This window comes from Gymnoscopelus microlampas, assembly GCF_963454915.1.
Source record: "Gymnoscopelus microlampas genome assembly, chromosome: 9".
NCBI lineage: Eukaryota > Metazoa > Chordata > Actinopteri > Myctophiformes > Myctophidae > Gymnoscopelus > Gymnoscopelus microlampas.
Genome location: NC_139946.1, coordinates 22901846 through 22927988, shown reverse-complemented (window position 1 = coordinate 22927988; position 26143 = coordinate 22901846). Strand labels below are relative to the sequence as shown.

Here is a 26143-nt window from a genome sequence, read left to right as displayed (position 1 = left end):
TCAAAACGTTAGCCAAATATTATGCTTTGCATCAAAAATATGAGTAAGAATAGGCCCATTCCTTTCTTTTAGGTTATGACACTTGCTGTGGCCAGCACCTTATCAGTACAGGCTGTGATCCCTGCCTCTTCCTTTGTTTGTTAGGGACTTTCTGCCACTGCCAGTGCCCTTGACCAAAGGCACTGGCCATAGAACTGGACCCCAGTGCCTGCCCACTGCTCCTAATATGATACGTAGACTTGCAGAGGTCTCATTTCACCACAGGCATCAACAAAGTATAAAGGGTGATTTATACTTACGCATACAGTGTTACATACTGAAAATCGACGATCTATAAGAAGATCACAGCACAACCCGTTGTGAGCTTGTAGATCAGATCCCTATGTCGCTGTGCAACACCTGCACGCAACTCAGTATAACATGGCTTTAGCTTAATTTAAAGGTTCATGAGAAGCCTCAATCTCTAATCTGACAGACGGTGTTAGATTAGATTAGATCTGATGGTGATGTCATGGTTGACTCCTCCCACCACTGTTATCAGGGACATTATGTTTCCAGTGGAGGAGAGATATCCCAAAACATTGCCTCATTACATGCAGTAGTCTGACATTTCATCAAGTAAAACAACTCAATTGTCATGGAGACGTCACTACTAAGAAGGCAGTAGAAAGCCTTCCAAACAATTGACTTAATACCTCTTTGTAATGCAATAATAACTACATTTGCAGATGGCAGACATAGTTGAAAGGTCACCAGAGATGAGCAATATCAAAGCAGCTGAAGTATACAAACTTATAACTGTGACTTTCATATACTGTAGACATTTTTCAATACAATAAAATGTTGCATAAATATTTGTCTGCAGCATTTACAGTCCTGAGATAAAATACATAAAAGAGATGACAACAACAACAACAACATAATGACCAAAACAAACTAAACCCACTACCCACATGTACCCACCTTGAGCTTGGGACAGCAGTATTCTGGGAGAAATAAAGTCCCCTACATAATACAAAATGTTGCTTTCACCCTTTTCTAGAGTCTGACAAAAACATCCTCCATTGCAAGGGGTTTATCCAAGCTTCTTCTTGTTTCTCATAAATCCTTTAAGATTAACAACAAACCTTTGGCCAAAGGAGAGCATGCCCAGGTTAGCAAGCTGTGTCCAAGTCCCCAAAGTAGACAGCCTGTTGTGCTTTCTCTTTTTTTTTCATGCTTTGGTGTTGAACAGCTGACATATCTCTCCTCACAGACTGCACTCCAAAATAGCTCTCTGTCATTGTGGGGGCTGAGAGAACTCCTGGCCAGCATCAATAGAGCGACCACCATCCATTAAAGTGGGACCATCCCTGATAGTTATCTAGAAGTTGCATCCAACCCAGGTTTTGCTGATTTTGTGTTGAAGTGAGGGACATGTCTAGCACTCAACTGTGACATTAATAATAGTCATAGTTGAGTGTACATTTAGCAGAGTGGCTCACAACCTCAGCCTGATGAGCTAAAACTCTATTATCTCCCCTAGACTATGAAGAATTCCCTTTAGTCTAGCGATTCAAATGTTGGATTCCCTCATGGGAGACCAGGTTTCAAATCCTGAGCGTTACATGCAGACATATTAATTATTTATTATAATTATATTATAATACCATGTGTGTATATATATATATATTATTGCGCTGACAACGCGTCGCATTGTGATGCATCGATCAACATTTCCGGTGCCCAGCATTGGCTGGGTAATTGCGTGGGTGAAATAGGCTCTGTATTTCCCTCTCCCTCTCTACATCCATCTCTCCCGCGCCATCTCCCGCTCTCCCTCCCTACCTCTTTCCCTCTCCTCCCCTCTTCCTCTTTACCTCTCATGGGCATTTGCCGTCATTACGTCGTCAGGGATCTCTGTTTATGGGCAATCAGGCATAGATGAGCAAATCAACTAACCATGTTGATTTGCGATGTGGCAGGGATCTCCCTATCAAACACACACACAGGTAGCGGATCTCCATGCCTGTGTATGGCCATATCGGGTTTGTTTATGGTTATGTCTGAGTCATAGTGACATGCCTACGTATACTTAATGGGCGTATCGGGTTGGTTTGTTTATGGTTATGTCTGAGTCATAGTGACATGCCTATATACGTATTGCCATATTGGGTTTGTTTATGTTATGTCTGAGTCAGAGTGACGCGGCCATGGTCCGCCGCCGGCCGGCCCTCCCATTAGCCAATTTTTATATAATTATTATATTATAATTATTTTACTCGTAATTCTAGTTCTTGTTATACAGGCTATAGAGCCAAAAAAAAACATCTTAGCAAAAGAGTCCTTGCCAAGACAGCAGCATCACATTCAGCATACTACGCATGACTAATGTGATGTTTAATCACGTGCTACTGACACATATCTGTGGGTTATGAGCATCTCTCTCAGGTTAGAGAGATCAAACTTTGTGGAACTCCGCTGGGAGGTTCCCAGGCATGCACAGTTGAAAGGTCACTAGATATTAAGATCCCATTTCACTGGCCCATCACTGGGGAGCCCAGACAGATACACACACGCACGCACGCACACACACACAGTTAAGTGCCTCACAAAAACTAACGAGTATACACAAATACAACAGTATTCTCTTTTCAGTAAATGCTGGATTCCTTGGTGGCACGGTCAGTATGAGCTCTGGATATTAGGGGCAGTTTGTGGGGTACCTGGTCCAGACGTCCAAATGAGACAAAGGCAGCAGCCCCCCCCTCCAGCATTGTTACCCCCTCACTTTGACAGACGGGTCCATGTGTCCCTGAGCCCCACTAAGTCCAGTGAAATTCTATCGACAGGATAATCTTCTGCAACATACTGGTGTGGCAAGAAAACAGCTCGACGTCACTGACAATGAAATGGTGGCCCACTGTGGCAAAACAATTACACTTTATAGATCTCTTTAACTCACTATAACCCGATTTCTTCTGAACATCAATTTGTTACTGAATTTCCCTCTGCATTCCTTGATTACATAAATGAACAGAAACTGGTCTGCATCGATTGCCTAAAGAACAAAGAGAAACCTAAAACCAAATCTAAATGATCTAGAAAAGTGGGAGCAGAGATGTTAAAGACTTGAAAGAACTGACAATGATCTCCAAACAATATTGCTCATCTGCAACTCATCTGAAATGCAAAACAAATCTAGAAAATATATGCTTGTTTCAGAGGAATTAATCAACTACCTAGATTTTAGAGATTGGAGAGACAAAGAAGAAGCATGAAATCATGTCACTGGTTCATCAGATCAACTTGCAATCCATCTCAAAGAGATCCCTCGTGTGTGCGCAGCGTCCTATGGATGGTGGAAGAAGTCTAAAAATAGAGTAATGTGAAAGGAACCAAGGCAATGCGAGATTGTGTTGAGTGAATATAGAACTCGACAAAACAGCTGAACTCTCCACTTAAGCCTCCGACTTCTCATTTGGACACAGTCGCTCTGTGTCTCAAGTTTCCTGTGGTCCAGGCTCTCTACACCTGACAGTGACTGGTCTTAACGAGGGAATCTGGGTCTGTTCAGTGCATCAATCAAATCATAACCATGCCACTTCCTATAGTCATAGGATTAGGAGCAACCTCAGAGCCACATGATCTAAAATGCAGTTTTATCAAGGTTCAGTACTGTACCAGTCAGCTTTCAGTTTTATTTACCAGTCAATAACATGGCACCTCACCACAACCCATAGTCATTAACAGTCCAACATATCCATTAACAGAATAATATTAGATACCCTTGACTGGAGTCAACAGTTTTTCCACGTCACATCTAATTGCAGTATGGCCTTGGGTCGGCTTGACAACTGCTGCTTATAAGAGACGGGACCACCCGAGGTAGTGGACTGAACTTCTTTCAGTGAAAAACAAGACTATTTAGCCAACCTTAAATGGGTCTCATGTGTCTGTGATGGATGACTTTAATAAGATAAGAACAATTAGTTCTCCTGTAGTTAACAATAAATATTCAAATTATATAGTAATGGCCACTTTGAGACAAATGTAATAACAAATATAGTAATAACTATTTAATGTACTATAAGGGAACATGACAGGATAAAAACATAATAATAATCACCCCAACTAGTCATTCCAACTTTATACCGTAAAGAAAAGCAGAAATATGTCATCACACTGTCCTGTTTGAGAGAACTGTATACGCAAGTCACGAGACAAGGGGTTAGCACTCCCCCTTATAGACCGTCCTCCAATCCCATTTGCAGTGCGAGAGCTGTGGCATTACAGAGACGGAATGCCTTTATCAGCATATTTTCCAACATCCCCTTCCCAATTGCAGTGATAGTTTGTTATAACTGTTCTAGCTTAGCAAATCATTCATAAAGAAGGACACCCCTGCTCTCTAGGGGTCTGACGCCCTCATCGACAAAAGCAAAATGTTCATAAATACATAATATATACTGTAATAAATAATAATTCAATTTAATCGTCGTAAAAATTACAATCTTATTTCTTTCCTTTCTTCTTTGTTCCCTTGCCTTTTGTGGCTGCCACCTCTTCATCCCTTCCAGTGGCTGCCTTAGACCGCTTCTTTCCCAGAGGAGTCTTTGCATACCAGCCCTGAGGACACAAACACAAAAACAACCTAAAAAACAGTTCAATAAAATGTCTAACTTCCCATCAGTGTTCTTCAGTCACAAACAGGAAAACAACATTGTAGAACACAACATAATCCATTGTACCTTAAGGGCCTCTTCCTCAACCTGAAACACTGGGTCAATCTTGGCCAAAGGGCCAACAAACTCAGCAGCAGTCAGTGGTCTCTTGGCTAGCTGCAGGATGCGGCGTTCGGTCAGGATGCTGTCAATCACCTGCACCATATGACCAGGGGTGTAGCCGTCAGAGATCTTGGCCAGGGAGCTGAGGTCCAGGGCACTGGTCACCTCACCTCCTTGCTTCTTGATCAGCTGTTTCCACATGACTGGAGAGGACCAGAGTCAAAAGTAATTTGGTAAAAAAAAACAAATCACAAATATCTTTTGTATACTGTATATAGATAAATCGTTTTGGGAAATATTTTCATCATATTTAACACTTGTCCACTCTTACCGTATCTTGAGGCGTAGTCAGGCCTTGGTATGAGTATGATTTTGTTGTACACCTTACACAGTGACTTTATGTCAGCGTTCAGCGGGTCCCTTGTTGTCCCCATGACTAGAACACGATCCCCCCCTTTGATGGACTTCAGGACCTTGGGTAAGTCTTTCTTCAAGCGTTTGGGGTCTAACTGAGAACATGTGAGTTTAAACTTTAAAGCATTAACTATCAAACTGCTGCATTTATACATGATGGTGAAACGACCTTGCAGTCTTGTTCATAGATACCTCTTTGTCCTCCTTGGGAACTTTCTTGTAGAACATCTTCTCTGCATCTCCGATCCACACCACTGAAGGCTGCATGAGTCTGGCAACCTGCACACCAAACGATTCTGGTAAATTAATTGATGAATGCTGTGCGAGGGAAGATTGCAACATAACATGAAAAGAGACGATTGTGCTGTTTTGTGGTAACCTTAAAGACCATGTGAAGCATCATGGTGAGGCCACTCTTGCCCGGGTACTTCCCTACTGTATTCAACGCTGACAGGTCAAATAGGTTGGCACCTAGTTCCTGGCAAATGGCATGAACCAACATCTTCTTACCAACGCCCGCTGGTCCTACCAGCATTATAGCCTTAACCAGAGGAGCCTTCTCATGGACTGCCTGGGAGCCTGCAAACAACACACTATTGCTTGTATATATACAGTCTACAGGTGAGACTGACATGACATATGGAGGATAGAAAGAAAATGGCACAGAACAAAAACCAAGCAATGTAAACCCATGACAAATGTGAATACAATGCTTTAGCACAGAAAGCCCAATGGAGTATCCACCAGAACGGATAGATTTGATTAGATTTTTATGAGGTGGCTCTGCAAGAGGCTATAGCTGTCTATGACAGGGTGTGTGCGTGTGTGTGTGTGTGTGTGTGTGTGTGTGTGTGTGTGTGTGTGTGTGTGTGTGTGTGTGTGTGTGTGTGTGTGTGTGTGTGTGTGTGTGTGTGTGTGTGTGTGTGTGTGTGTGTGTGTGTGTGTGTGTGTGTGTGTGTGCAGAGCTAATCTCACAAACAGCTGGACTGATCAACGCCAAACTTTGTATTTGCACGCTGCCATTAGGCCACAGAAGTACATCCACAATTCTGTTTTTCACATAATGTTTTATACTTTTAAATATTTAAGTTCATATTATGGAAATTGAATGGCCTTCATATGTACCTAAAGGTAAGACAGCGTACAAAGTTAAGACCTGCCGCACATCAGCCAGGGAAGGCATGGGCTCAATGTCTGTTTGTCTCAATGTAGTCCCAAGGTAGCTGTAGTCACCTAAAAAGACAAGAGGAAACAGCTGTGAGCCCGAGGCTTTATAGGGCTTTCTAAAACTACCGGAAAGGATTTAAATAGCTATAAAGACTGATCTAAGAGATTGTTGTACCCACCAAACATATTCGTCATTAATAGTGTGTCTCCAATAATAGACCAGATGAGGGCAGTATTTACCTTAAATCAAATCCACATGTCTGTTTTTCACTTGGCGCTTATTTGTAACAGCTCTAGATTGTGTATGAACAGTACATAATATTTTGAAAATAAAACAGGTGCTGTAGCTACTGTAAAGGTTCCTCTTTGTTAAATTTTTAAAATTTGTATATACAAGTTTGGTTTTTATTGTGGAACATTCAGGACAGAATTGACAGCAGTATTAAAGCCGCGATCCACAAGTTTCAGCTCCTACTCGGGATTTGAAACCGGGTCTCTGCATGGGAGACCAAACTTCTACTGCTCTTATTGTCTTATATACCCACTCGACCAGGGGATATATTGTGCTTATAAGCTCCAGGCAGTACTATCTGTCAACTATCAGGTGTCCTACTCGACACAAAGGTCCAAGTTTCTCAGTGGAAGAGTAGGGAGACCAGTGCAAATGTACTTGTTATATTGTACTGGCATACTCTACCATACAGATTGGTTAAAATAATGTTTTATTAATTAAAATAAGTTCCAGATTGCAGCTTTAATGCAGGATAAATGCTTAAAGGGGGACTTTTACAGCAACGACTCTGCCGATAATTGCAGATTCACTTAGGAGTGAAAGAGAGCACATCAAACCACAAAGCGATATCTCTTACCCATGTAATCGTGCAGCTTAACATTATCTGCCTTCCTTAACACGCCCTGCTCCACCAGCTCCTGATACAGAGACTCTAAAGTCCTATTGGATGTGAATACATTGTGTCATCATGCTCTCCAGTAGAAGTGATTCAGTAAAATGCTGTGACTTTCACTAGTGAAATGTATTGGCTTTGGCTGTCCTATACTGTATGACATGATTTTCCACTATCACAGAGGAGTCGAGCTCACCTGTCAGCTGTCAAATCTTTGTCCTTCTTCTTCTTTTTCCCACTCTTTGATCCTTTCTTTTTCTAAAGCAGCGATGTAATAAATAAAACATAAACACACATCTCATAACCACTGCCCTAATATATACTTTGCGTTTTGAGCTTATAGATTGGCCTTTTCATTATTTTGAAAGTTTTCACCTATAATGACAGGCCCAAAATAGGGATGCCAGATCATGCCCCACATACATACTAAAAGATGTGTCTTATTTTGTTGGGTTTATTTCTTTACCTTAACATTTGATTTGGCTTTGCCCTTGCCCCCCCTGTCTTTATCCACCATTATCTTCAAGTTGTCCAGCTCCTGTCTCATCAGCGCATCCACCTGAGACAAACAAAGCCACACACCAATGAGTGTCGCTGCCTATATTGTACATAGTAAAGTGATGTTTGTCATTGAGTTGCTAAAGGGGGATTTATACTTAGCTGTGTGCCATTGTCACTCACTGAAAATAGCCAATCTGCAAGCTCACAACGTGTCCCGCTGCGTCACGTTGTGAGCCGGAAGATTGGCTGTTTTCTGCGTATGACACAGAGCACAGCCAAGTATAGATCAGGCATAAGTGTATCCGGACACAAAGATCAGATACCACCGCACTTAATAGATTTCTCTTATGCTTAGCAGTAATAGTTTTACAATAAAAACATTGGACCTAATTCTCCATGGAACGGAAATGTTTAACAAAAGACAATATCTTGATCATCATTGGTCAATAAACCTTTGTAAGGAATGTGTATGGCAAAGGTGCATGGCATCACCTGTAGTCTTATCTCTGCCTCAATCACTTTCCTCTGCTCTTCCTTGATGAGTTCAGCTTCATGCCTCTGGCTGAAATTCTTGGACTCATCGCGGTTCTGCCACACATCTGATGACGAGAAGCATCATGTTCACATTGGTTTTTATTTTCATGTTGCATGTTTTTGTCATGCTTGATGCTGCCTTCACACTGGCAGCGACAAAGCTACAAAGTGGCCAAGTGTGGCCAGCTACATTGATTCCGAAAGTGTTGAGGTTTTCTTCCATTCACATAATGGAGCAGGAATTGTGGGGAGGGAGAAAGGGGAGTGGAAATGATGAAACAAAAACATGATTATATTTGAAAGGAAGCCCTGAGGCCAACTCCAAGCACACTCCGGATGAGCAAGGATATGATATAATCTGTTATTGACTTTATGAGCACTACATAACCACTTGTATTGGAGTTACAGGTCACCTATTGAACTCTAACCAAGAGCACCCGGGTTGTCTTTGCTCTAAAGAAATATGATTGTTTGATGCTTGGAGTGCAGATTTTTTTTTTTAGATCAGTTCAACTTTGATTTGTAACACGTCACACCTGACCTGACATTCTGCTTTCCATTGAAAATGACTCGTAACCTGTTGCTTTGTCGCCAGTGTGAACACAACATCAGTAATATTCATGAACTATACCACCATAAAGGTACAAATCCCTGTTTTCCTCCGCTCACCTACATAGGTCTTTTGTCCCACTTCTAAGTTGGACAAAAAGGTGGAAGGCAGCATCTTCAGTCCAGCCTCTTCCTCCTCCTGTTGTTCAGTAGGTCAGTGGTTTTCAAACATAATTGTGCCAAAGGCACACCAATGAACAAGTCAAAATCGCAACACACACCTGTATTCATAGACAAAATAGCAGATCTACAAGCTCATAACCTGTTGTATCAAGTAGATAGCATCTTTTAACACACTTTGTTTTTAATTCAAAATTATGCCTATAATTACGTGCCCAAAATAGGGACGGCAGGTTGAAAGTTGTAAAACTATTTTTTGGGGAAATAGAATTTGCCTTATTTGGTTATAGCAAATAAAAGAATTATTCATAACTTTTTGTATAGTTTTATATATCAAAATAATAATGTTAGGTTGTCACAAAACCCCATGGCATACCTGGACATGTCTCACGGCACACCAGTATGCCTTGGCACACAGTGTGAGACAATCTATAAGCTCACAGTGCGTTGTGATGCATTGTGAACTTGTAGATTTTCTATTTTTGCCAAATGTTGGCCTATTTAAGCCAAATGTTGGCCTATTTAAGCCAAATGTTCGCCTATTATGACATGCCCAGAATAGGGACGCTAGGGTTCATGTGGTTAAGTCAGGAAAAGTATCTTACAGACAGTAAAGGTTCTGATAATAATTAAGATAGTAAAACTACAGTGAATTACACACAAGAACAGAATGATGTGTAACTGGAACTGTACCTCCTCTCCACCCTTCGCTTTGTCCTTTTTTCCTTTTCCCTTTTTCTCTTCCTTCCCTGGTGTGAAGAGCTTTTTGTTGGCCTCCTCGTCTTCCTTTGCAGCAATTTCCTGCATTAACTGAAAAAGGAATAAACCCTCAAACTCATCTGTATCCTTTATCATACAGGCTGTGAATTATTAAGTAACGGAAGAACCCTTTCGCCCATTAATCAATATGATATGGTGTGTGTGTGTGTGTGTGTGTGTGTGTGTGCGTGCGTGCGTGCGTGCGTGCGTGTCGGGAGGGGTGGGGAGGTTGGGGGGGTAGTACCTGTTGAGGGGTTTTCTCTGCGAAAATGAGAGTTGAGCCTCCGTCCTCTTCATCGGGGTAGTCCGGAAAAGATCCTGTTGCATCACTGGTAAACAAAGAACACCAGAAGCCGTGCTTACCATTTTTTTTTACTACTGTAATGTGTAAATACTTCACTGTCGTAAATGCTGAAAATGACCCTCATCTGTGAAACCTTACTGGCATTCAATGAACCACTGGCGTATCTCGTCTTTCATGTTTTCAGTCCTTTCGACCCCCTCAACGTTCCGCAGTTTGCTCGTGACGGCCACTATGGACTTCTGGTAGTCCTCCTCGTGCGCATCCTGTTGAAGCCGCGTTTGGGTCTGGGTGGTCTGGACCTTCTTTTCGGAGGGGAAGGGCTGCTCAAATCTGTCCTCCATGGCCTGGAAGAAATGACAGTATAACGGTCACATGTGTGTTTCTGACAGGCAGAAATTTGGGTTGAACCTTTCAAGCATGTTTCTGACCACACCCAATCAGTGATGTCACAGCAGGTATTTCACCTTTCACAGCCCGGTTTAATTCCAAGCATCGGTACCAGCTTATGGAGTTTTGCTAAGACCCCCCCCCACACACACACACACACACACACACACACACACACACACACACACACACACACACACACACACACGCACGCACAAACGCACACACACACACTGAACACAACTGGCAGTGTTCACAGGTGGGAAGCTGGCAGGGGATTGTGATTGTGGGGGGGGGAATTGGCAGTCACTGAGTTGGGATAAAGAGTTCCAAAAACAAAAAAAAGTGCAACATGCTTGAAAGTTTCACCCCATAGGGGGCAGTGCAGCGGTGTCTTTTTTGAACTGTCAAATTGTTTTTTTTTTTATATTGTGAAAATAGCTATTATAATGTGTCGTATCGCAACACATCGCTTGTAGATCTGCTACTTTTGCTATTGTGGAAGATTTTGGAAAATCTTGAAAAGTTTTGAACGTTTCCCACCTATAATGACAAATATAGGTGGGCCAAAATAGAGACAGCTTGAAAGCGTCATCCAGCTTTTGTGTTTAAAGGGTAAATCCATTCCACACTCATGATTTAATTATGATAATGCAAAATAGGTAGCATGAAGAGATGGACCAATAATCTCACCATGCCCAGAAATATCAGCTCTTCCTCCCGATCCCTTTTCGTTGTCTTTCTCTGGACGTAACCCCTCCAAACCTGCAAACAAAAGTTAAACACTGTCACACATTAGAATCTCTAATCTGTTAAATGTCCAGAATAGCCACAAATGGAGGAATATAGCTGAATGAGAGGGAGTGAGGCATTGTAAATGCTAGCTTGACGATTTTAGTACAGAGCACCTTCTGAACACAGATGGCAGCGGCGTTCCTGGCGGCCGCCCCCCTGTCCCTGTCCTTGGCTTTCCTCTGTCTCTCCTTATCCTTCTGGATCTCCTTCATGAACTTTGCCCTGAGGCGCCCCTGACGAGCACGCTCCGCCACCTGGATGACCTTAATGGCTTCCTCTGGATTCAGTCTGCGGACTAATGCAGGCTGTGGTGGAAACAACAAAAGTAGTCAAATCTTACTGGCATACTGTGAATGAGTGAGTGCATGAATAAATGAGTGCATCAATGAGTGAATACGATGATTCACGTATTTAGTCTCTCAGCCCCAATTCAGTAGAGCTGTGGCTATTTTCTTTTTTAAAGATTTGTTTGGGGCTTTATGCCTTCATTTAGAGAGAGATAGGGAAAGTAGGCTGACAGGAAATGGGGAGAGATGGGGGGTGACACGCAGCAAAGGTCGTCGGGAACGGGAGTCGAACCCACGACACGCTGTCAGGCTAGGGTGCCTGGACTGTCAGGCTACGGCCCAGGCCGAGCTGTGGCTATTTTAACAGCCTCGTTTATTAATTAACCCATTAAGACCTGAGGCCGATTCTACAAATGTCTTCTAAATCCTAACAGTTTTCTGAAAAACGTATGTTGCTATATCAGTGGTTCTCCAACTTTTTCATGTCAAGGACCCCCAAAATTACATGAATTTGCCCACGGACCCCCATCTCAAAATATTTTGTTCAAAACCCCCAAAAGGAAAGATTTGAGTTAAAAATGTTTACTTTAAACAATATATTCAAAGATTTGCAAACATGTTCATGTTGACAACAGAGAGAGTCGAGTGCTCACATTCTCTTTTTTGAATTATGATTGGCTCTGCACCTACAGTAGACTGATAGATGGACACAAAGAGAGACAGACATTTTGCCAGACAGGGTAGTTTGGAACGTGGGCAATAGTTAATTACTTTTACACCCACTTTTCAGCACCGGCAATACGAGATCACTTGCCGAGACAATGAGTGAAACAATGTATTGGTTAGAAATATGAGTAATATTTGAGAAATATTTTAAACACTCACTTTGGCTTTTTCTGTTACTTCCATCTTGTCGAGAATGGCCGTGAGCATCGCCTGTCGCTGCTGAAGTACTTTGCTGCGTTCCCTGATGAAATAGCGAGGGATGGGAATCTCAATGTCTGCCTGGGGCGAAACCAAACAACAGTGATCATTAGAATCATAAACCAATTCAATACGGATGCGGAATAGACTGTGTGGTGGAACTATGAATGACTGTTTAAGAATAAAAATGTGTAAAAAATAAAATAAAAAGAACGTATGCACAGTTTATGTTTTGTTTTTGTTTTGTTTTATCATGTGTGTGTGGTGTATGTAGATATGGTCGTGTCTTGTCTTTGTTTGTGTGTTGAAAATGTAATAAAGAAAGCGTGCACAAAATAAGAATCATGAGCCAACACTGACAAAGTCCCTGCCTATATAATGAAGTATCTTAGAAGAATGGAATTTTGGTCAGTTACATTCAGTATTCCCATGAGCTGGCCTGCCGTGAATAATCAACACATTTAATTGCCAACTGCCCCAAAAGGTCGACAATACACTGTACAACTATGGCTGTACTTGGCACCTACTATGAATATTATAATATCCCAGTAAACATGAATGTGGAGCACAGGGATACAGCTGAAAGACTGCATGCATGCTCAGGAATGCCCTGCCCTGCATTAACCACTTGAACCCCAGCATCCATATTCTGCGTGGAACATTAGCCAAAAATAGCCCTTTTCAGGCTCTTTTACAAGCTGATCTTGTACTGAAGATCGGTGAAGAGATTTGGTCTAGTACAGAGCCAACTCAGGTCCACTTTACTTAAGTCTAGAGGGACTTCGTAAAGTATTCTTTCCAAATATGTGGCATGACACGCACGCATGCACACGCACACACACACACACACACACACACACACACACACACACACACACACACACACACACACACACACACACACACACACACACACACACACACACGCTAGCTTCATTGCATTCCTTTATGTTCCTCTTCCAGTGATACCTGAGAGCTTCAGGTCTTGAACAACATCATCCACGTAGTGGTACTCTGAGCACTCCTTGTCCACCATCTCATTCTTGAGCTCCAGGACTCTCCCTATCACTCCGTCCAAGACGGTACGGATGAGCCGTCTCTTCTGGGGTTGGACCACCTGGTCATGGGCCTGCTCCAGATGCCTAAAGATTTGGATATAGCGGACATAGAAGGTGGCCAGGCGCTGGAAAAACACCACCCTGTCCTTCTCTGGACGAGCAGACTGGGCTGGGAACTCCTCAGTCAGCAGACTGGACAACTCCTCCTGGGCATCTACCCACAGTTTGTTGTAATGACTGGAAGAGAGAGTATGGTCTACACATTAACCACATTATTTAAGTACAAATCCAATTTAAATGCTAATTCTGACAAGTCAGATCAATAAGGAGTCATTTTGAGGATTATGATTATGATAGGATTGGGGGTTTAATCATGTCTCTTTTTTTGTTATAATGTCTTATATATATTTGTTGTCTTTTGTTTTAAACTGTAAAATATTCTGCATAATTCAACCATAGTATTGCAAGTCAGAATTATTCAAATCAATGCCTAAAATGAACTTGTAACTCAGGGGTTGTTGTTTTTATTTTATTTTAAACATAGCCTGTCTGTACCTTTTTAAACTGTCAATACAATATTCGATCAATCTATTTGTCCTTTGAACTGGAATACTGGAATATTTGTGGTTAACCAGACAGTCAACTGTCATACAACCAATTAATTATAAGTTAGCTATATGAACTTCGTAAAATGAACGTGTATTAGGCTATATATATTAGGCTATATGGATAGAACTCAGTGGTGTTTTTTTACTTAAGTATCAATACTGCAATGTAGAAATACTCACAAATAATAGTCCTGAATTCTAAATTTACTTGAGTAAAAGTACAAAAGTATTAGTATCAAAATGTACCAAAAGTAGAAAGTAGTAGGCCTACTCATTATGCAGAAATTAGAATGTCCCATTTCACATACGTTTTGAAATGTATAAAAAATCTTTTGAAAATAGCAGATCTACAAGCTCACAATGCATAGCATCATGATGCATTGTAGTAGGGCTGAAGTAGTGTAATGTATGTTTTGTAATAATAATCAAAATCTACAAAGTAGGCCTAACTGGTAACTAAAATGTTCAAATAATTGCAGTGGAGTAAAAGTACCATATTTGTCTCTGAGATGTAGTGGAGTAGAAGTAAAAGTACTGAAAATTGGAAATACTCCAGTAAAGTAAAAAATACCTCAAAACTGTACTTAAGTAGGCCTACAGTACTTGAGTAAATGTACTTAGTTACTACTTTGCACCACGGCAGTTTCAGATAAACCTTAATTGCTTTGAAGTAGCCTAACGTCCCCCCTCTCGTTCAGTTACCTTTGCGACATCCCTCCAACATTAGACAGAAGCTGTATAGTCACTAGTAGTCAGTAGTTCATATATCTAAAGCACATCCATTATCATGTCTTATCTTGCCGAAAGTCAGATAGCGTCGTCTGCGCAAACACAGTGTTAGCTCGTATCCATGGTAACGGTGATGATGCCGGAAGTAAAGCATCCATGGACGTATGGGTGGTGGTCAGGGTCAAATTAGGTTTAACCAAGAGCACTCATTCTACAAGTAAAGACATGAAGAAAGCAGGAACCGATCTCAATACGTCCGGTGCGACGCGTTGTGAGCTATTTTCAAAGCTTTTTATACATTTACATTTTAAAACCTGAGACATTATGCATATTGAGTACTTCTACTTTCGGTCCTTTAGTATATTTTGATGCCAATACTTTTGTACTTTGTACATGTTGAATAATAGTATTATGCGTTGCATTTGGGGTCAGAATGGATATGGGCACACAATGTGGGATTTTAATAATAGCATTTACAATCTTGTTTTTTATTTTATTTTAGAAGATTTTAAATGCTATAGCTGGCTACTATAAGTTTGCCAGATTTGCATGGGAGCTGACAAGATCATTTCAATTGAATATATTGATCGAATATTTTAATGACAGTTTAAAAAGGTAGGCTACAGACAGACTATGTTTAATAATGAAATAAAAACAACTCTTGAGTTACAAGTTCATTTTAGTCATTGATTTGAATAGTTCTGATTTTTTTAGTTTAAAACAAAGAGTCAAAAGTGATTTAAAGAAAATGCTCAAGCATTTTATAAAAGTATCTCGATTCTTTACTAAATCAATGCAATAGTTTTAGTAGATTTTAAATAAAAAGCTATAAACTTTAATGGAAATGATAAAGAAATTACGTCACCTAGTGGTGTGGCACCATCATGTCATTCAACGTGACTGTTGATTATCAAAAATGTTGATAATCACCTACTGTAGGTGATTACTGTAGTTACTATAGGTGACCTACAGTAACTACAGTAACTAGCCTATATTGTTCACGGTTCACGTTAAATTACATGATGGTGCTACACCACTAGATGACGTCCTTTCTTTATCAATTCATTCAATGAATAATAACCTACAAGAAACCGCTTGTGTTTAATTGTGGCTTAATTCATGAAATGCACACAACTTGCAAACTTTTAAGTGTGTTACTTTATCTTTTTTTCTTTTTTGTTAAGAAATTTGAGTTATCATATCTTTGTTTTACAATTTAAATGATGATTTATTGATTTATTATACACTGACTATAGGCTACCATTCGACAATATAGGCCTATTAATGGACCGAATTCATTTTAGAAGTTCATATTATTATATATCCTAATTATAAAAAGATGTTTTAAAATCATAGGCTATGGTTACATACATTATTGATTTGCATCCATGATTAGCCTATCACACTTGCCATTGGCCTAAATGAGTAGCCTGCCTATCTAAACTAGAGCAACCCCCCCCCCCCCCCCCCCCCCAAAAAAAAATCCCCAAAAAATCATAAATTAAAAACAAATGTAATGATTTTTGAATAAATAAATAAAAAATCTAAGAAATCGCATAAATTAGAAGAAGAACTGAATTAACAAGTGGTGGAATTAGTCGATCTACGTGAATGAACTTGCAGATCTGCTATTTTCACTAGCGTGGGTCCTGGGCAGACATAAAAAATATATATATATATACACACACACACACACACACATTCAATCCTATTCCTGTCGCATTGTATCATCAATCATAATAAGCTTTATAAAGGGGCACAACAAACTCTGGTGGCACAATTATTAGATTTCAATTCAAGACCCGGGCTGGACAACAGTGTGAGGGTTGTTCTATGTAAGCGCATTCTCTGCAGCGCTTAGGCTGTGTCACAAGACTTGGACATCGATGAACAAAAACATCGACACGTCAATTAGCTGACAGGTCAGCTTTAAGCTTATGCCCTCAGTCTCCTGTCCAAGCCCAACATCCAACAAGTCGCTCTTAAACTTACTTTGGAAACTATTCTTTTTGCATACTGCGTGGGCATTATAGGCTACTATTTATTTTTATGTTTATCCTCTCCAATGGAAATTCCAATAGGACACATTTTTACAGGTGAACACTGAACTTTTTTCCCCCTTTTCTTTATTTATAAATCATTCAGCCATTAAACAATACAGCTCTCCATAGATTTTTTTTAACAAGACATTGACGAAAAGACCATAAGTCCTGTGGTAAGTTTTGCATCCTACAGTGTGATGTTATGGAGCGCGTAAAGGAGGGGCGCGTCGCCAAAGGGAGCGACTGTCACTAGATAGAAACTGAAGCAAAGATGTCAACATTGCCTTGCCACCCACTCCAAATCGATTGTATTACATGCAAGAAGCTCATCGCTCGTCGTATAAAACGGGACGCATGATTTCAAGAAAGACGGCAGTGGACACAATCTGCCTCTTTCTTCTCTCAACCCGTCGGAACTACAGAGAGTGAGACAACAACGCCTGGAGAGCTTTATACTGAAGACAATTGTGTCCACTGTGCAGGACATAAGCATCTTTCACTCCTGAAGCAGTAAGTTTGAAGTTAGATTGACTTGATTGACCCCCTCCTGCTGCCAAACGTGCACTAGCCTGTGGCATCTTAATTTGTGCGCTCCTTGGTACAGCACGCACCTGCTTAAAGTTGAGGGTAGCACTAGGGCAATGGCTCTCAAACTTTTACAGACTTGTAAGGGTCAATTTAGACCCCCTAAGGAGCCCAGAGAGTGTCTGGAATCCACTTTGAGAACCATTGCACCAGGGTATAGTGGGTACAAAATATCTGTCTGCTTATAACCATTAACTTTGATATTGATGTTATTGGAAAAAACTATTATGACACATTTAATAACTCACAAACGAAAAGTACCAGTCTTGAGGCAGCTATTGAACTCACATAAATTGTTATGATGTAAAACTCTTATGTAATATGCTTATCTCTTAAGATTGCAGTAAATCACAGACTCTCATTCTCAGCAGTAAGACTTTAATATTGTCTTCTGTTTTGACCACTGTTAAAATCTAACTGGACTTGCATTTGCTTGTTGCGTTGTTAGAAAGTGAAGTCATGCAGGTGGAGAGGAAATGGCACATGCTGTTGATGGTCGTCCTTCTGCTCGTCACCTCCTCACGCCAGACTGGCCAGTGCATGGACAGCAAGGAGGTGAAGAAAGAGAGAAGGACCCTGTTGGATGTAATCTTGCAGGTTATCGGAGACAGCCAACGAGACAAGCCTGTCTCCTCCAGGCGCTACAGCACTGGACTCTTCACTGCAGCCCAAGACATGAAGTTCTCCTCAAGGGAAAAACCTTTCTATGTTCCTAGGCAGGATAACACTAGACCTATAGGTAAGCTGATAAGATTTATTTTTAGGCTCTGATGATGATAGCATAATCCCCATTTTACTGTGGCGAGGCAGCTGTCATTAGTCTGGTTCACACAGCACACCTCCTTGTATAGGTACAACGTATCATCCTCTTGGATTTACACTCTTTTTGATGAGTGGTTCTGTACAGGTTTATGTGTTAAATGATATGTACAAAATTCTGAGTATTAATTTAACTCTGAAAGAGTGACACTGGACCCATGACTGAGGGTCCATAAGTAAAGTTAGCTCACAATTTTACAATTTTGTATACCAGTTTTATAATTCAGATAAAGCTCACAAACATATAGGAGGTAATATACTGTATGTCAAATATACCGTAGGCTACGATGATCTCATAATTGGCAATGAAATATCAGCTTCTCCTGAATGCCCAATTGACATCATTCATCATTCCTCATTCATTCATAAATTTCCTGATGGATAGAAGCGTCAGAATGATCTGGGAGGGGCGATGGGGACACCGACACAAACTTGTGAATGATTCATTCAGTGTGATTCATCGCGGAATCTCAACCCCACCCCCCTACTATGACGTCCCTTCATCCATCTCCAATGACAAGCGTTTCTTCATGGAGCATTAGATTAAAGTGGGACAGGAAAAATATTTATAATTTACATTGGCTACCCAACAGTGTCTAACATTAAGTCTATGTGGGGACATAACGTGGCGTTATGTCCCCACATACACTTAATGTTAGACGTTTTCATGGTCATGGAATTCAGGGAATATTTGATAAGACTATACTGTATGTTAAACCTCCCTTGCCCATGTAGTCTATTAAAGTTGATACTGCATTATTGCTCGGTGTATATCTGGCTTCAGTGAGATTTTTTTCTATACAGTATGATAGCCACTAAATTGAGCTTTGCTGATGTTCCACACTTTGATGTATCTTTTTGAAATCCACATCAATCTACTTTGTGTTACTGTTCCTTTAATGGCTTACATAAGGCAATGTCCTGACTGGAACTTAGCCATTCAAGGAAGTCCTTAATACACCTCTCTGTAATTGTCTAATAAACGAAGCCACAGGTTGCCTTTGAGGCTTGCCCAATACAATTTAATTAGAGCGCTGTCTTCTATTCAATATTCTTATCTTCTTCAGAGGCAGCACCAGTTGTATTGGTAGTTCACAAGTTGCCGTAAAGGATGTTTATTTAGGATATTAAATCAGACTGTGTTAGAAGAACTATAATTTAGATCATGATGTGAGTAAAACCTCCTAGTTAAATGGGTTAGGGTTAGGGTCAGAGGGTAGCAAAGGGCATAAGATCAAATTTAGTGGAATTGGCTCAAGTTAAGGTAACTGGAAATGAGCCCCTCACAGACCATTGACTAGAAGGAATGTATCATGTACCTTCTGAGGATATTAAAAGCAGCACATTAGCAAGTGGTGCGTGTGCCATTCTCAAACATCCATGGTCACGCAAAGATAAGGAGATGTTTTGCACGAGATGAGGAGATGGAGAAATGCCTGCTTACTATATTTTATTATTGTATATATTGCTGTGATCAACTTGAAGCTTGAAGCCTGCATCTTTCCTGTCAGCTGTATCTATAAAGTTTAACCACAAGAACCCTAGTGTCCCGATTCTGGGCCTATTATAATAGGCGAACACTTTTCTACTCTTGTCATAAATGTATCAATAGTTTACCATAGGTTGTGTCGATAAACACAAATATTATGGTGAAGATTGCAGTGTCTGTTTTTATGACAGGCCATTTTGCTAACATTTATCTTTTTGCACCTGTTTTAGGAATGAATACATTTCAGGTTGACACTGACAGACCAAACCCATTTCTTCCTGTACAAATGTACTGTAGATGCTGAAGTATAATCAGTAACCAAAAGAAAGCATTTTCTGCAAATGGGCAGGGTTAAGGCTGGGTTCTTTATTGTTTTAGCTGATAATGCCCAGTGAGTGCATTTGCTATTGCATTATATAATATGTTAGTATTTTGTTTTATTATTTACTATTATTGCTATTATTTTATTGCAATTCCTTTGTTTTGTTACCGCAATGTTGAGGAGTCGAAACCCAAGAATCTTACTCGCTTATACTTATACTTGTACTGTATAATGGGATGTAACAATACACATGATTCTTGAAATCTTGACTCTTGAGTGGGATCTGGACATCAAAAGGATTACCATGGATTTTTCGGCTAGTTTCTAAAGTTGGCTGCAAAGATCATGTCTTCTCTTCCTTGGCAAATGCTGCTCATTCCTAGCTCCAGGGGCTAATGTAAAGTTAACCTAGAGGCTGTCTGCTTGGAATTCTTATGACACTGATCAGCATTAAAACTGCCAAACAATAATCTCTTCAGCCTGTTAGCCTGTGTAGAGTGTATCAGCCCACTGTATGTGTTGTGTTTGAATTGTGATTGGGGATGGCTGGATTTCATTCCCTTATCCTCGGAGCCGTACTGTAGTTCCATCACATCAGTGAACACACTGATATTTGTATCTGTATTTTTCCTGCATTTCTGATGTGCTATTCCTATACAATAGTTGCCAGAACATGGGGAGGGCACTTCTACCTGTCTAAAACCTTTGTCAAAAACATTTTCACATTCCCTGTCAACTAATATGTCTCCGTTTTCTTTTGCAGAAGTTGTCTCTAGAGATGTAAACCTGAAAGACAAATTCATCAAGCATTTCACAGGTAAGGAAACTGCTGTCAAGTATGGCACTTTTAAACGTTACTTTTACACAGCATAATTATACTTGATGTTCATGCCGCTATGCAGCCTTCACACCTAGATTTTCGAGTGGTCTCCATATATGAGCATATTACGTTTGTGAATAGTATTTGCCACAGACCTGCTTCCTAGTGAGTGTCATTCACACGTCTGCTCTGTAAAATCTCAGATTTTCCTGCATCTATGGTGTGGGAAACCCACGGTAAGTAATAGGCCACTATAAGCTTAAGTCATATAAATCTGCATGCGTGCTGCTGAGGTTCAGGCCAGGGTGGCCCTGTCTGAGCAACAGCACCACAGTGCAGAGAAACTGAGCACATGGTCTGAAGGCACTAGGCAGTAAAGTTGAAGGCTATGTGAGGCTAAGCTGATTATTTGTCTCAGGACTTATAAGTAGACTTCATTATTGGTGTGAAAATCCGGAAGCTTGCTGTTGCAGGAACAGTGCAGAAACACCTACAGGAGATCATTTTGAGGGCTTCTGTCTGTTTTTGATACAGATACATATGCTCTGTGAGAGTGTATAGTATAGCACCTTTTGTAATTTGCTTTTATTTCTGATGACTGGTAACACATTCATTGTAGATTATGCATAGCCTACTGTAGTTATGTCAGCACCATGGTTAAAAAGGGGAAAAGCTAAGCCTGTGAAATATTTTTCTATTTAGTGGAGCGGTGAACAGCAATATTTGGGCAGAATCGTGCACATTAGGCTATGATTCTAACCTGAAATTTGGCGTGTTCGTTCTCCAGAGGTTACTGATCAAATGTAGCTAATGGGCCACCGAGATGCAAATGAGCAAATTTGGAAGCCAATCGTAGCCAACCGGAGAGGAATCTGACAAATCTGATACATGTTGATCACATGTTTCCAGAGAGAATGTGTACAGATCTAGGAGTGGGGGAATGGGCGGGATCTATATGGGAATTTGCGTCATGCTCCAGGGGACGAGGGAAACAATGAAAAAAATGTGGGTTCTTTCTTGACTTATAGGGAGTGTCTGTGCAACGTTTCACCCCACCGATCAGTCCAGCGGTGCCGCAGATTAGCTGTTCAAATTGTCGTCACGCAAAGATCAAGATCAAGACATATCAGTTCGATTTTTCAGATTCCTTTCCGATTAGCTATAATTGGCTTCCAAAATTAGCAAATTTCCAATGTGGTGGAAATGTTGAAAAATGGCCAACACCTTGGATTTTCAAGTGGCCCATTAGCTAGATTTGATCAGTAACATCCAAAGACATAGACAAACACACCAAATTTCATACTTGTATCTATATGGGAACTTGCGTCATGCTCCAGGGGACGAGGGAAACAATGAAAAAAATGTGGGTTCTTTCTTGACTTACTGGGAGTGTCCGTGCAAAGTTTCACCCCACCGATCAGTCCAGCGGTGCCGCAGATTAGCTGTTCAAATTGTCGTCACGCAAAGATCAAGATCAAGACATATCAGTTCGATTTTTCAGATTCCTTTCCGATTAGCTATAATTGGCTTCCAAAATTAGCAAATTTCCAATGTGGTGGAAATGTTGAAAAATGGCCAACACCTTGGATTTTCAAGTGGCCCATTAGCTAGATTTGATCAGTAACATCCAAAGACATAGACAAACACACCAAATTTCATACTTGTATCTATATGGGAACTTGCGTCATGCTCCAGGGGACGAGGGAAACAATGAAAAAAATGTGGGTTCTTTCTTGACTTACTGGGAGTGTCCGTGCAAAGTTTCACCCCACCGATCAGTCCAGCGGTGCCGCAGATTAGCTGTTCAAATTGTCGTCACGCAAAGATCAAGATCAAGATCAAGACATATCAGTCCGATTTTTCAGATTCCTTTCCGATTAGCTACGATTGGCTTCCAAAATTAGCAAATTTCCAATTTGGTGGAAATGTTGAAAAATGGCCAACACCTTGGATTTTCAAGTGGCCCATTAGCTAGATTTGATCAGTAACATCCAAAGACATAGACAAACACACCAAATTTCATACTTGTATCATAATGTGAAGGATTTTCCATTAGCCGCTTTACTATTTTACCTGATGAGGCCAAAAGCTAAATATGTCAAATATTTTTGTTTTTACCTGATAAAGCCTTTTCTTTTAAGCAGGACCAGTCAAGTTTTCATCGGAATGCAGAACACACTTTCATAGACTTTATCACAACACAAGGGATTGCTCAAGACCAGCATGTATGTATGTCTTTGATACTGCATGTTACTTTGTGTATGATGAAATGTATGCCTTCTTTGTCTCTGGTCCTGGGCTATCAATAACAATAGACTATACTCTGCTATAAGCATCCATGAAAAAGTGCTATATATTAGTATTAGTTATTCAAAGACGGTGCCCTCTAATGCTGTGTTCACACTAGTGGTGATAAAAGCTATAAAAAGACCAAGCATGGCCGTTGAAGTGTTGCTCATGCCACACTGCCTACTGTAAATGAAAAGGGTACTGTAGAGCAGTGGTTCTCAAACCTTTTCATTTGAGGGTCTCCCCTTAACTCTGACAGTATACAAATGGAACCAAATGGAACCCCTAAATGGAACCCAGAGAGTCACTAGAACCCACTTTGAGAACCACTGCTGTAGAGCAGTGTTGATTTTGTCAACTAAGACTATGACGAAAAATGTTCGTCGACTACCTTTTTTCACTGATGAAAACTGAATCAAAACTAAATCAAAACTAAGCTATGATGACTAAAACTAAGTCTAAATATATTGACAATTTCGTCAACAAAGACAAACTAGACTAAAATGTTATGGAGGGACTAGTGGAGAAGAGATCCCGTAGAATCCAGTAGTTTGGTTGCGCTCGGGTGTTGCGCTCTGAAAATAGCAGATCTACAAGCTCACAACGTGTCGCAGCGCGGCGCGTTGTGAGCTTGTAGATCGGCTATTTTCAGCATGCAACCAAGTGTAAAATCCCTATTATCCCCATTATGACGGCATCAAGGCACCGCCAAAATACTTTTTAGTCGACTAAATCAACGATATATTTAGCCGACTATAATTAGACTAACACTAAAACATTTCAGATAACTAAAATGTGACTAAAACTAAATGGAACTTTATTCAAAAGACCATGACTAAAACCGAATAAAAATGTGTTGTCATAATCAACACTACTGTAGGGTTAAATAGCACAGGGAACTGGTTAACGGCAGTTGTGGGGGAGAGAGAAGCGGTGTGGAAATGTTGAAACAAAAACATGTGATTGATTGACACTTCACTGCGTCATCTGACGCAGTCATCGTCATCTGTAAAAAATTGAAGCAAGCTCAACCTTTTGTTGTTGTTGTCACTGCATGACGTCGGACGTCAGTTTGTAGAGTCATGTCACTGGTTTCCTCTGAAATGACTTGAAGCCTGTCGCCGCTTGTGAACGCAGCATTACAGTAGTTGACCATTCCATCCGCAGTCAGTGCTTAAACCCTCACAGTTGAAGAAATCTTGACCTTGGCAGTAAAGGCTGTGACGCACTGAAAGCGTCACTGACATGAAGGACTGTAGAACACGTACTGACAGTAATGTGCTTGCCCAGCTCTTTTTGGTTGACATCTCCATTACTGTCTTTTTAATTGACAGATGTACTGTAGGATGTAACTTCTTCATCCCCTTGGACGAATCATAGCGTCCAGCAAGTCAATTCTAGAGAGTCAGCAAGAGTAATTGAATAGAATAAAGTAAATAAATATGTTTCATGAACTAACTGATTAACTGGTTACTTATATTGCTCTGGCCAAGTGGAAAAATGACGTGAGACAGAAAGGGAAGAATGACCTTTAATAGCACCCTCTTACGAACATGAATGTCTGTTCTACTAATCTCCATTGCATGCATCAGAGCATGGGGTTTCTCTTTCTCTCAACCGTAACTCTTTTCCCCTTTTTGTAACTCTTGCATCTTAACCACTTGAAACCTAGCGTCCCTATTCTGAGGCGAAGATTGTACAAAAATAGCAGATCTCTTGGCTCACGTTGTGAGCTATTTTCGACTATTTTCACCAAAGAGATTTGGTGCAGAGGGAAATATTAGCGGATCTAGTAAAGAGCCCTGGGGGACTCCTGTCAATAAAGTTGATAGGGTTTAAGTGGTTAAATGCATTCAAGTAAGCATTAATACAGGTTTTCAGTCCTGCGGCAATGTTTTAGTTTTTGACACTGACGGCTGGGCTTTTCCCCTACACAACCTCACCCCCCCTGTAGAATAAAGAGAAGCATGTGTGACCCAAGAGCCTTGGCTCATCCATCTTGTTGGCCACCAGGGCTTCTCCCAGATCAGACAGGGAGGCAGGCTGAGCAATTACAAAAAGAGATTATTCAGAATCAGAATGTCATCAAAACATTAAAGAACAACCATGTGCTTTAATGTTCAACCAATGTTCTTTTTTCTTCTGTAGAACCTCCCAAATTTGACGACCGGATGTAGTTTTAACGTGCTGCCAAAATTGACCAATTATTTATGTAACATTTTTCATTGTTATATTGAGTTAATCAAGTTCGACAAGGTTTGACAATAGATGCCATTTTAAAGTGATGTAGTCCATAAGACCTACAGTATTGAGTCATCTACATTTGCTATTTGTGTAAATATTAATTTTGTGCAAAATGTACCTGACCTGTAAAAACATGACCTGTTCTGACCTTTGAGAATCTAGGTGAGGAGTGGTATACTGGTTGCAAATTATATCAATGGCATATTTTAATTATCGTTTTCTAAATTTCAGATTACAAAAGATGTGCAAGATTGCTTACACGATTAGCAATGAGTCCACTCTGCACGCAATCGTAGATATTGCATGTGAGTAAGACCTTTTCTCTTTTTGGATGGGATTCAATCTGCATACTCTGCTTGATTGCTTTAGCTCCTTCTGAACTTCCTTTAGTACATCTAAGAGAGCAGAGCCCGGCCGGTGCCAGATTTTTTTGTCCGATGCCAACCTCAATTTTGGAGAGTCATAGCCCACCGATTATAGTGATGTTTTGACCGGTAGTTTTTCAAAAAGTGAAAAGGTTTCTCATCAATTTGAAAACGTTATATTTCAATTGACCACTTTCAACCAGGCATCCCTATTTTTGGCATGTTGGCATCACAGGCTAACATTTTCATTTCAGTTTCATAAATGTGACACATTGTAGGCGTGACATTGAGTGAGCTTGTA

The 26143-nt window shown here is 40.5% G+C and overlaps 3 protein-coding genes across 8 annotated transcripts in view; 1 reads left to right on the top strand and 2 right to left on the bottom strand.

The window, feature by feature from the left end:
• Window positions 1-1170, bottom strand: part of obscna (obscurin, cytoskeletal calmodulin and titin-interacting RhoGEF a) — a 66972-nt gene extending 65802 nt beyond the window's left edge. For all 6 annotated transcript variants that reach the window (XM_084066556.1, XM_084066554.1, XM_084066555.1 and 3 more), the window contains exon 1: window positions 964-1170. The gene's annotated coding sequence lies outside the window, so the exon portion shown is untranslated. The remainder of the gene's footprint in view (window positions 1-963) is intronic.
• Window positions 1171-4494: 3324 nt separating this feature from the next.
• Window positions 4495-14851, bottom strand: LOC311051454 (dynein regulatory complex protein 11; the record flags this gene model as incomplete). Its single annotated transcript, XM_084066023.1, has 19 exons — window positions 4495-4608; window positions 4731-4969; window positions 5098-5275; window positions 5373-5459; window positions 5560-5759; window positions 6306-6413; window positions 7217-7299; window positions 7449-7510; window positions 7719-7811; window positions 8246-8352; window positions 8957-9032; window positions 9710-9826; window positions 10020-10104; window positions 10218-10423; window positions 11160-11231; window positions 11375-11566; window positions 12434-12549; window positions 13442-13767; window positions 14841-14851. 19 exons carry the CDS (start codon window positions 14849-14851, stop codon window positions 4495-4497), a joined length of 2472 nt encoding a protein of 823 aa, XP_083922149.1.
• A 3102-nt stretch (window positions 14852-17953) lies between these two features.
• On the top strand, window positions 17954-25773 carry alkal1 (ALK and LTK ligand 1; the record flags this gene model as incomplete). The annotated part of the gene is made up of 4 exons (XM_084067216.1): window positions 17954-18233; window positions 20888-20941; window positions 23089-23169; window positions 25709-25773. 4 exons carry the CDS (start codon window positions 17954-17956, stop codon window positions 25771-25773), a joined length of 480 nt encoding a protein of 159 aa, XP_083923342.1.
• Between the last annotated feature and the right edge of the window lie 370 nt (window positions 25774-26143).